Below are 12514 nucleotides of genomic sequence, written 5' to 3'. Positions count from 1 at the left end.
AAGAACTATAACGAATATCTGTGGTGAGTATAGATCTACAAAACTCATATAAATTTTATGTTCTTTGTTGACAGCTATACTACACTGTTAAAACAGGGGCGTAAACAACACAAGGAGGGGTATAAAAAAACAACCCCTTCTAAGGAGTAAATCCGGTGCTGGTGTAAAATTGTGATAATGGGGTGCATGTAAACATGGTGAACATGGGGTGTAAAATAATCCCACTGCAGAGTGTATACTGTAAATGGTGTAGTTCTGGGTCTGTGTCTTTATGCATTCTATGCAGTTAGTGTAAAAGCCAGATTCATCGTCTCAATTAAGGAGCTGCATGTCATCATCCACTCCTGATGTCATGTATAGCTGTGTTTTAGCATTTAGACTACATTACATCATCTGTAATTGATCTGATTGGCTAAAAACATTAGATTACATGGAAGCATAATCTACAAGAAGGTACTTATTCTACAGGAAGTTGCCGCATATTCTACAGGAAATGGGCGCCTATTCTACAAGAAGTGGACACATATTCTACAGGAAATGGGCGCATATTCTACAGGAAGTGACAAATAATTTGCAGGAAGTTCTCAAAAGTTGGAATGACATTTTTAGGGAAAGTAACAAGAAGATGACAAAAACATTATAAAAAACACAGAAAGCAATAGTTTGTTCAGTCAATATCCATTCTTTCCATGTCCACTGTTGCTTTGTATTGCTTTTTCCAGTTGGGCATGGGCAGGGGGGCCAGGAAACATCAAAAACACTTCAGCAGTCGCTTGACACTTTCTATTGAATTTTTTAAGGTTCCATGCTGGTCCAGTCTGCCCCTACACTCCACCACAGAGCTTCATTCTTCTTCTTGTAGTGTTGCAGTCAGTCTTTTTACTTGTCTGTTCTTTCCAGTATCTTCAAGAAGCGTTTCACAAGCTCTACTAAGTTTTACTGTAGTTTTTCGTTGTTTTGAAGCCGTCTTTTGTCTTTTTCTGTCAACTGGTGTCTCTCACAGCTCGTCCAGCTCGTCCAGCTCTCACAAATTCAATTTCTGTTGCTACGCACCAAACCTGGCTTTTTATAACCACGCCTCGCGCATGCGCAATGAAGTCCAAGTTAGATAGACCACACCCACTCGTAGAATATGTGTCTTAGTAACCACCTTGGTTACGGTTAGATTCCCTCGGCTTTGCGCCTCGGGAGGTTACATAGACGCATATTCTACTCTTAGGTGTAGTCTATCTATAGTTTAGATATACACTCCCAAAATTCTACAACCTATAATTATATGGAGTATGGAATTAAGGAAGATCCACAATGACATGTTTTGTAAAGGAAATGTACAAGTTTGCAGCTACAGTAGCTAGTACCAGTGCTAGTACTGAAATTGTGGGCGTGGCTATGGTTAGATTGCGCATGCTCAGTAGATCTAGAGCTGTGATCGGTATGCTATGCTTGTGAGTCCAGACTCCTGTATGGGTGTAAAGTTACACCCGGTGTGCGGTAGTTTACTCATGTATGGGTGTAAGTTTACGCCCGGTGTGAGGTAATTTTTAAAGGGTACGCTGTACCCCTTTTGGGGTGTATGTATCCGACATCGGTTTTTATTTCCTGCACATGACAGCTGCAATTATATATAGCAGGAGCAGAAAATCCAAAATATGATAGGACTTTCAAATCAACTCCTACTAACATTGATCACCTTACTCATTTCCACTTCTGCTGGTAAGACATTCAATAGCTATATAATGTACAAGATATATCTTTGCAGCTCAGGCCCAATTCACTGGATGCTTCACTGATTCTGGCTGTACTGGTGCTGTTGTGGGACCTTCCAATGCTGAGAACTGTTGTGTCAATAATAATGCAGGACTGTATTACAATGATGGTGGTCAATGCTTGCAGTGCATAGGTATAATTATATATATAAGTGTTAATTTTTAGCTAGCATATTTAAATATATACTAGTTTTGCTTTATATTACATGTACTGAATTATGTCTAGCCATAATTGTATAGATTGTTGTATTTATAGCTATTTAACAAGCTAAATTCCGTGTATTTTTCTTGTGTCGTCACTGTGTACAGTGTACGGCTTTGGCTCGGGCAACTTCACTAGACCAGAGGCCCAATTTCCTTATGATTTTCCATTTGGATACTTCAAGGGTCCATCTAGTGCACAGCTTAGGGTGGCCATGCATTGACTACAATGGGGAAGGAACAGGTATTGTTATAGCAATAGAAATTGATAATGGAGTTTATGATGCTTACTTCCACACTAACAGCTTCAGAAGGTGAGTTTGGTATAGGTCAGAGTGTTGTTTCTCTACCTCTCAACCCTGGCGGAACTACCTCCATCACCTTCCAAGCAGACAGAGTAGCATTGGAACCAGATGAGACTTTTGTGTTGGAGTTGGCACTGCTTAATGTGGCAAATGTTAACCGAGCACTTTTTGATCCATCTTTGCCAAATGTTTTCTTTCGGAGTAGGCAGGAGTTCACTATACAGGATAGCACTGGTAACTATTAAATACAAATCATAAAAATTGCCTTGTTCATTACATAATTTATTATTAGCCCTCGTTTTTCGGCTGAGAGAAAGCGACAGAGTTGTGGATGAGGGTAATAGATTCATCCCCGTTGAGGTGACAGTGGCCAATGAGGTAGAACTGGCCTCCGATATCTCACTTGTTCTGACACCCATGGTTGCTACTGAAAAATTTAGGCCTCTACCAACTACCGGACCATTTGCAAGAGCAAACACTAGTAAGCTGAAGATCCTTAGTATTTAATTCACTCTAACTATATAGGTGAAGGCAGGATAGATTTCTTTACTACACCCATCACACTGAATTTTATGGCTGGTGGGGCGATTCTTTTGGCTGGAGATGTACTGATATATGATGATATGGTTGACGAAGCCTTGGAATATTTTGTTGTTACTTTAACCTTTCAAGATCCCGATAATGTGCCACCATTAGCTTCAATTGAAAGCAATGGCGGCAATATAATTCGTATCGACATTATAGACAACGATGGTGAGTTAAAGCATATCGTGTGTGTATATATAATTGAGGAATAAGTAATCTGCAGTACATACAACAGCAACAGATATCTTTATTGCATTCGCACTACCAAATACAACATATCCGGGTGATGAAAATGTGGAGGGGGGGGGCGCTCGCCCCTCCGCCCTCTGACACACCAACTAAAGATCTTAACCCTAACACTATTATTAATGAAAGCACCGCATGCAGGTGCTGATGCCTCAGTCATGGAGATGACAAAGCTATAATTATACACAGTCACGATGAACATTTTTACATTAATTGCATGCCAACTCAAAGAGTGCATGGGTACTAATCAACCATGATTGTTGTTAAAAACGATCGATGCCAAAAGTTCAAGTCAGGGCTAAAATTAATGGCTGCGTCAGCAGAGCCTTGCAGCTCTCTTCTCACTCTTGCAGCTACCAATAGCTAGCGTTCTAGTGCAGAGCTAAGTACTAAGTAGCTACGTGCTCTTCTGAAAAGGCTGCAATGGCATTGCAGTAAGCAAAACTAGGCATAACTCGATCGAGAACGAAGCATTATTTTGCAAATCTAAAATCCAAGAAAACATGACTAGAAGCCTATATAGAAACTCTTACTTGCACTTCATTGATCCATGAGCAGCTGTAGCAGTCCACACAGACAAACACACACACACACATTTAAGGCGCCACATAAAAATATTTACGTTGAGGTGGCCGTATTAGAGGTTGAAAAACTGTTTAATTAGAAGGCGGCCCTCTAAAGACACACCATCCTAGTCTCATGAATCAGCCGCCGTTCTTTTGGAACCACCGTCTGAGCACTCTTGTCATCGTTTTATGTGCCAAGACGGAATTCCGTCTTGACCAATCAAATTGCAGAAGTCCAGTCAGGTGATAAACTTGGAGGCAGCAAAGAACTGCACTTTGCTCAACGCATTTGGATAATCATTACGCATGCATTACGCATGGTAAACATTTCATACATAGAAGCTGCTACGAAGCATAAGCAAGGCAAGCAGGGGTCCTTGGGCACAGATTTAGCACCACAGCAAAACACAAGTAGAGAGAGATGCCTTCGCTTGGTGATTTGTATAACAATTAGGAAATATGTGTGGGCGTAAGATCACGATTTAATTACATTCCATTGGTTTTGTGAGCAATCAACATTCCATTTTGAAATGACTTCATGACAAGAGTGCTCAGACGGTGGTTCCAAAAGAACGGCGGCTGATTCATATGACTAACACCATCCAGCCACAAAAATAATTTTCCACCTCTGAATACAGCCATCTATATACCAGCGTAAATATTTTTATGTGGCGCCTTAAATAGAGCTTATATGGTATACCTCGCTGCATGCATACCGAGGCATAATCACTGGATGAATTTCTACTCTTTCTGTAACTGTAAGTAAAAGTGTGCGACTCCAGAGCAATTTTTTCATTTAGGTGTCGCTCAGGCTGCATGCCGTGTTTTGATGCATGCATGCACAGTGGCGGATGCAGGATTTCAGAAAGGGGGGTCCAGTGCGAGCCGAAATGTTAGCCACGCCCCCTTTGGGGGTCATAATCAATTTAATGTTTATAAACTCCACAGCTTGTATAAATTAATTGACCACGTGGAATCCATAACCACAGAGCATGCGCATACACTTAATGCTGCTTCAGCAATTCATTATAGCTAACTTTAATACTAAGCTGAGTAGAAGCAGACTTAGCTACAATACTTCACTACTATACTCAACTAGCCTAGTCATTAGGCTAGTGTAGGCTAGATACAGCACCTATTATTACAGTCAGACAAGGAGTAGGACTATATATAAGGTGAGCTTAAGCCTAACTTCAAAAGGGGGGGTCAAGGGACCCCATGGACCCTCCTCTGGATCCGCCACTGCAATGCATACATGGTTGATCTACCGATGCAGTATATAGCCACAGAGTAGACACAGCTATATCTAAGCTATGGACTCATCAGGGGCGTAACTAGAAATTAGAAATTTTACGGGAAGGAGGCAACACCCCCGAAAAATGTTTGTCTGGAAACCACACCCACTAATTATCGCGTAGAAGTGCATGCAAAAGGCAGTAAACTGCTATTTACCTCCTCTTCTTCGATCTCCAATAAAAGAGTGATAGAGCTCATTTTCTGCTCATTCTATACCTAGTTAGCCAGTTATCCAGAAGTTGCTAGCCAGAGCTATTAAAAGCTAGTGAGGTGAGTCACATGACACTTGCAATTGTAGTTCAATAGTACAGGAGGCAAGGGCCTCCTCTGCCTCATTGCTGGTTACGCCCCTGTCATAGTATCATTAAGTTGTTTTAGCGCTTTTAACGCATTGAAACTTCATTAAATTGTCGGCACTCGCATTTTATTGTGTTATGCAAAACCCTAACTCTAGCACTGCACCTCAGTTCCTATAAGGATATCAGAGAGTCTGAAAAAAAGTTTCTTGGGGAAGTATGCCGTAGATGGCCGTGTCTGAACACACGGATATGTGACTTTTGACCTCATTGTCAATTTTTTCTCTGTATGAAATCCAAGGTGTTAGTCAACCAGTGAGGTTTCCCCTGGACCTTCAACTGATCACCAGGAACCTTATCGCCCCTGTGAGTCACATGACCGCTATACCTGATTATTCCATGGCTTCCCTCTCTCCATTAGACTGATGGCTTCGAGTATTTGTGTGTTGTGAATGGAGTTAATCTGACAGCTCGTTATGAGAACGAGAACTCCATTCTGTGTATAGTGGGCAGTGGACAAGTGAGTTGGTACAATTCATGAACTACAATCATGTTTCTGTGTATGCCAAATGCTTATTATTCTGTGTATATAATTATAGCTCAAGCTTTCTGCTGGGGTTGGTATTACCCCAGTGGATGTCATGGTGATAGGGCAGGGGAATAATGTCAGCAGCAGAACCGTGCCACTAACTGAAGGTACTGTCTTCTGTGATCAGCCATACGCTTTACCGTGTCCATTTCACCCCCCCCACACATACACACACATGCAGTGACTCTGTATGATTGTCGTAATTTGGCCAGTGGATGTTCAGAATGTATTGCGGCCGGAATCGGACTACAGTTCCCATGTGGGTGGTGTGGGGGTAGTTGTGAGGTGATGCAAGAGTGCTCCAATACTAGTTTCATTACTGAGGGGGACAATTGTCCTGCCCCTGTCATCAACTCATTCACTCCAATGTCTGGTAAGCATGCTTGATAATACATCAATATAATTATATAACAAGCACCATGCACTAGAGAAAGTTTAGAGACTCTGCGTAGTTAAGGCCCGGGTCTGGCTGTAAATACCAAAATTTAACACTATGTTCATACTGCTGTATTATTTGCAATATACAGTGTATGCTGCATCCAAAATGAAGCTCAATGTTTTCTTTTTCCAAAAAACTAATTAGCTTAATTCAATTATGCTAATTAGCCCCAAAAATGGTGATGACGTCATGCCACTTTTAATAAGAAGAACTACAAATGCGGCCATGAAGATGCTAAGATCAAGCTTCAAAAACAAGGCTAGATGAACTTATCATTGCTAGGTACTAATATCCGGCGGGGGAAGAGTAGGAGTTACTGTATTCTTGAGATACACAGCATAGCCTACCTCTAGAGTGGCTGTCAGAGCTAAAGAAGCCAGTATAGCTAAGGCAGTTTTGCACATATTGACTTCCCCCGCTGGAAATATAATCATGACAACCTACTCTATCTTTTGAGGGCCTAAACAACTAGTCTTACCTTGTGCAAGTCCACCGCATTTGTTGCTAAAGATTCTGTACAATAGTTCCAGCAGCTAGCTAAGCAAGTACCTTGACTTCTTCTTGACACGTGACATCAATTGCAATGAATAACATTAATAATGGTTATGAATCTCATTAACACTACATCATCTACATCATCTACATTAAATGTTGGTAATGAATAAAATTAATCTTATCAGTGCCTGACCCAGGCCTTAACTACACAGAGGATGTCTTTAGATATGCGTCATAAGTTTCTCATGTGCAATGAAGCTTGAAACGGTGCTACTTTCTTACGAAGATTACGTGATTGCATAAATGTTGCTGCTGCTTGTGGCTGCCCATTCGGCCTCGGATGTGTTATTACCCGAGGCGCGTTGGGCTGTTTGTTTTTCTGTTTCGCACGTTGGCTGCACGTGGCCTTTATTCGAGACATTTATACTACACGCGGCCTTTAATTTATTCAAGATAGACTATATACGTATTTACAGCTGAAGTGATTCCGTACCAGAGACAATAGAAGAGGGTCACTACAATAAAAAGCTAGAATTGTGACTGTTTTTTTGCTCTAGCTATTAGCTGACTCTGGGATCCTACTTCTCTAAGACTCCAGTTCTTTGCTGCATGTGATCCTAGTTGTACCACTAAAACTCTATCGATATGTTCTCAGCATGCCTCCAGTCTGGTTTAGTTTTTATTGCTCTTGAGTTGCTGTGCTATAGTAATACATCACTACATGCACTTATATCACTCTTCTGGTTTATAATCATGTTACCAGCCGATTGAGGGTTTGTACTTTAGTGCTCTAGTTTATAAATTGCTAAAGTTGATCAAAGAAGCTGCTCGATGTACAGAGTAGAGAGCCATTCTGAGGTCCATGGTCGTTCTTGAGAGATCGCTTTACATTATATTTTGTAGTTTCAAACCAGACCTATGAGTTCTTTTGGTTCAACTGTACAAACCTAGAGTGTTTGTGTATATATACATGGTACGAATCCTGACTTACATGCACTTCCCCCTATATACAGGACCAGTTCAGGGTGGTACAGAAATCACTGTGAACGGCACTGATCTCGGAGTATTCTTTGCCGATATTCAAAACTCTACCCTTACTTTAGGGGGCGTCGCCTGCTCTCCCATAAATACTGACTACATATCAGGGCGCCAATTTGCCTGTATGACCACCAACTTAGGAACTGAAGGGCCCCAAAACTTCTTTTTAATGATTGGCTCTAGAGAGGCCATTGTAAACGCCGGCTCGTTCGCTGCAGTGTATCCTACTGTCAATAGTGTGACTCCGACCTTTGGACCCATGGCTGGGGGGACCACAGTGGCTGTGAGTGGGACTGGACTGGACGTGGGTAACCAGGAGGACACTAGGGTATCTCTAAACGTCAGTGGGTCAACCTATGCCTGCAATATATTATTACAGTAAGTGGCTGTATAAATAGCTGGTGCTCAAACCTTTCTCTGCAGATCTATCCAGTCTCTTGAGATTCGTTGCACTACCACAGCATCAAACCTCCTCTCTGATGCAACAGTGGTGGTGAGCATTGATGCTGCCATAATCAGCAATCCTGAACTATTCTTCAGTTATCTGAATAATCCCAATGTGATGAACGTGTTTCCTAGCAACACGATTTCCAGCGGAGGCATTATGCTAACCTTTACTGGACTGTACTTTGATGTGGTACAACAGCATGTGTTGGAGGTCTACCCACCAACGGGAGCTCCTCTGGTAAGCCTGCAACTATATATACCATGCATATAATGGGTAGATCTGTATCATAGCAACCGGGTGATGGGGTTGCATCTCCCTTGCTTTGAGGGCTCACTGCATTTAAACTAAATCTACACAGCCAAAAAAAAGCTATAGACACTTGCTGGCAAGAGCATGCAGGACAGATGGGTGGGGGGGGGGTTCGCTAAACACCAGAAAAAGAGGTAGAGCTTACTGCATGGACATGGACTAGTTATAGTACGCAGTAGCTAGATAATAATGCAGATAATGATGAAGCTATTATATATTAGTAAGGTTATGGGAAACAATGTTTAATTAGTTCCTTGTATCCAGAGAACGAAGAAAGGCTTGCAATACTAAAATTATCTCAGTAGCACAACATAACCTTATTCTTACGCTTCAAAGCGGAGTCAAAGTTAAAGCCAGCCTTTTGATATTATGGATCCATGTACTGTTGTGACAAAACTTTTAGATTAGCATGGAACAGCTGATGAACGTAAAAATTCTTTGAACCGAGCTAGGAGTGACAGTGATTTTGAGACAACTATACACTATGACTGTAGCAATTCAACTGCTGCATGCCCTCTGCCATTATGTATCTATAAAACTGAAACACAGCTATCTCTGCTGGTCTCTTATAGATGACTATATCCTAGCTGAATGCCTGATGTCGTTATTACTTCATCAATCTTCTCTTTCCTAAAACTAGCATAATCTGTATAAATAGGCTAATATATATACATTTGTATAAGAAGCCCACGTGTTGCAGGCTACGCAATTCTACTATCTCATGCAATCTACTCCTCACGCAATGTTTGGATCATGTAAGAATAACTATGAATAAACTCTACCCAAATTGTGGTAGAGACACAAGCTGTAGCCCTGAGTCACCAGTCCTTTCTCCCGCCCCCATTGGATGATATAAGTGTAGAGTAATAGATTTATAGTGTAGAGTAAGTCGCCAAACTCTGTCAGACATCAAAATGCGTCAGGTAAAAGGGTAATCACGAACAAAACAAGATTGATTACACAGTTCAGCGACTTACTCTATATAGGTGAATGTATACATTTTCGCAACAGTTTATGGACAGGAGAAGGCTCAGAACCAGGGGCTTGCAGTATCCATGGCAAGGTATCAACCTATAACTGGAAGGCCAGAAATAACCAGATCCTCCCATAGAGAGCTCAACTCAGTTATAGAACATATACCGTGGATTACTCAGTATATATATAGAGCAGAAAGAAAGCTGCATGCATGTACTTGGTTTCTGACCGTTCCCTGACATTCTTTTAGAAAATGAATTCAGAGCAAGGCACGCTGTCTGCTGCATAAACTGACGCAGAACTAATTGGACCACCATCTTGGTTTTACCATAGATAGAACAGTAGGAGGGATTGGAAACGAAAATGTTTGCGTGAAACACTCCGCGTTATAGGGTGTGGCTAAAACTACAAAGGATTATTTTTATAGTCAGCATGCTCATTACCTGTTGACTGCTCTACAATGTGCTGTGCATAGAAAACAGTGAAATTGATCACTTTTAATGTTGATTTTTCTAAAAATTAAAGAGAATCCAGCTCTAAAAAGTCAACTAAGCCACTCAGCCACTATCACTAAACAAATAAAAAAAGGAATAGCTCTTACTATGAAGTCGTGAGAGGTCAAGGCCCGTGGTGTGTCTAAAAGTATACTAAAAGTATACTATTGAAGGACTATACTGCAAACGTTTATGAACAGTACAGCTTATCCATAGCATGAAGCCATTCTATGTAGCACTTAGATACATAATAACCAAGTCAAGCAATGTCCTTTGCTGTTTTGACTCCACAGCAGGGAAAGAGAAAAGTTGACATAGAGTAATTCAAGCTTAACTCAACAAAAATAGTAAAGACAACGGACTCAGAGCTTGTCAGTGGTATACATTTACTTCTCTAGAGTACCTCCCAGCTTCTGAGTGATTGCTAGTGGATAGGAGAGCTAGAAACAGTTAAAATACAACACAGAACGATCAACCACGAAAATATTTGCGAGCGCAAAATATAACGCGGAGTGTTTCAACCTTTTACACAGGGGGGCCCGGTCGTTTCCAATCCCTCTTACTGTTCTATCTATGGTTTTACAGATTTTATAAATTATATTCATAGCGAAATTTGTATGTGTGGGTACCAGTATTAATCCTTCAACACGGTATAGTAATAAAGAAAAAAAATGGAGGAAAAGAAGAGCCTGTATTGGGAAGTCGCTTGAGGGTAGAAGGGGGTGAAAATGAGCATGAGCATGCAGAGCTATAGAGATGTTGGACTGCCCACATATAATTATTATAGAGATCTATATTATGACTAATATAAACTGCAGCCTAGCCAGACATGCATGAACTTGGAACTGAATATAGTTTATCATGCAAGCTAGCATTGTGTATGTATTTATACGGAAGCCCGTATCCCGTATCCCCATTCAGTTCCACTCTAAGATTCCACTCTAGAATGAACTTCCACTGAAATTCCACTCTGGAATGCACTTCCATTCTAAAATTCCACTCTGAACTTCCATTCTGGAGTGCACTTCCATTGTGCTAATCATGTTATATTACGCGTCGGCCTTATCCTGTACTAAGATCGTGTCTACTATTAAAACCAGTGACTAAGCTGCTCTGATAAATTGTTTGTGAGTATGGTATATATTACTGTGTGTGTGTATAGTATTTATTAGTGGACTCTGCAGATGAGAATGGTGCATGTTTTTGATGACCTCCCACATGCAAGTAGTTATAATTATTTAAATTACTATTCTGTAGCAAGGGCTACTGAAATTCAGCCGTTGTATAGCTACACATCTCTTTGAGATTATAAATCTGACCCCCCCCACACATACAGTGTGGTATCTGTATTAAAGGAGTGTGCATGGGAGTATAGTGTCCTCAATGCAGGATAAAGTCCCGCCCACCAGCTCTGCCCTCTCTGATGTTCAACCAGAGTGTTGTAGCCTGGAAGTATATAATGTCAAGACTGCAAAGGTCAAATTGACATCATCTTGTCCTGTACGTGTTCAGGCACTTAGTAACAAAACTGGCAGCTATATGAACATAAAAGTGCAGCTAGAAATTTAGCGTTTATTGATGATTAGTAACAATTTGTGCATGTGTTGGAGACAGATCATTAGCATTCATGTCCCCAATGCTGTCACCGTAATATAGTGGTTGTTTGATTGTGTCCTATAGCTAACTATGTTTCAGAATAATTATTACATGCAGTAGCTGTTGGGGATTAACAACACATGCCGGATTAGCCTGTAAGAATACCCATGCACTCTCAAAATATTACTCAACTTCACTTATAAATGGCTTTTTCACACTGGATGGAGACAATAACACAACGGAATTTCAGAATGGAAGTGCATTCCAGAGTGGAATTTTAGAATGGAAGTGCATTCCAGAGTAAAATTGCAGAGTGGAAGTGCATTCTAGAGTGGAATCTTAGAGTGGAACTGAATGGCCCCTACGGGACCCGTATATTTATTTTCTTCTAAATGCTAGATCTACTAATAGCCTATAGTCATCATTATCATCTAGCCCTGACTTGCATGCAGTAGCTTAATTAGTGGTGGTACCTCAGAGTACAGCTCTGAATTCGTGGAAGAATGAATACCTTACGTCACGATTGTGGGCTACACTGATATCGCCCATGTTCATATAGATCATGCAATTTCCCAAACCATGCAGGCCTTTTTCTTAACTGTACTTTTTTTTATCTGTATGCCCATTTGGTTTTTTTGCTGCCTCATTTTGTCTATTCTTTTTTCTATTTTTTTGCATGAACAATGACATGCAACAGCAAGAAAAAGGAAGGCCTGGAAACGAGAAACACTTCCCAGAAATCGTACATGCTGATTGCGCAGTTCCTGATACAGGCATGCAGTGCTATATACAAACCATGCAAGAACACTTAACAGTTTACTGAACAGTACTCATTAATTGAATAGTGACAACTATCAGTATATATAATTA

The 12514-nt window shown here is 40.8% G+C and overlaps 1 protein-coding gene across 4 annotated transcripts in view; it reads left to right on the top strand.

The window, feature by feature from the left end:
- The window catches only part of LOC135335860 (uncharacterized), a 52908-nt gene that overhangs the window by 1390 nt on the left and 39004 nt on the right, over positions 1-12514 (top strand). The window contains exons 2-3 of one of the 4 annotated variants that reach the window (XM_064531484.1): positions 1632-1713; positions 1760-1900. The exons of 2 other annotated variants lie outside the window; for them this stretch is intronic. In XM_064531484.1, the coding sequence (XP_064387554.1) occupies positions 1650-1713; positions 1760-1900 (205 nt within the window). In that variant the 5' untranslated portion in view covers positions 1632-1649. Of the gene's footprint in view, positions 1-1628; positions 1714-1759; positions 1901-12514 lie in introns of all 4 variants that reach the window. One more of the 4 variants, XM_064531482.1, reaches the window with a different exon arrangement.

Source organism: Halichondria panicea, chromosome 5, assembly GCF_963675165.1.
Source record: "Halichondria panicea chromosome 5, odHalPani1.1, whole genome shotgun sequence".
Taxonomy (NCBI): domain Eukaryota; kingdom Metazoa; phylum Porifera; class Demospongiae; order Suberitida; family Halichondriidae; genus Halichondria; species Halichondria panicea.
This window is presented reverse-complemented; position numbering and strand designations above follow the sequence as displayed.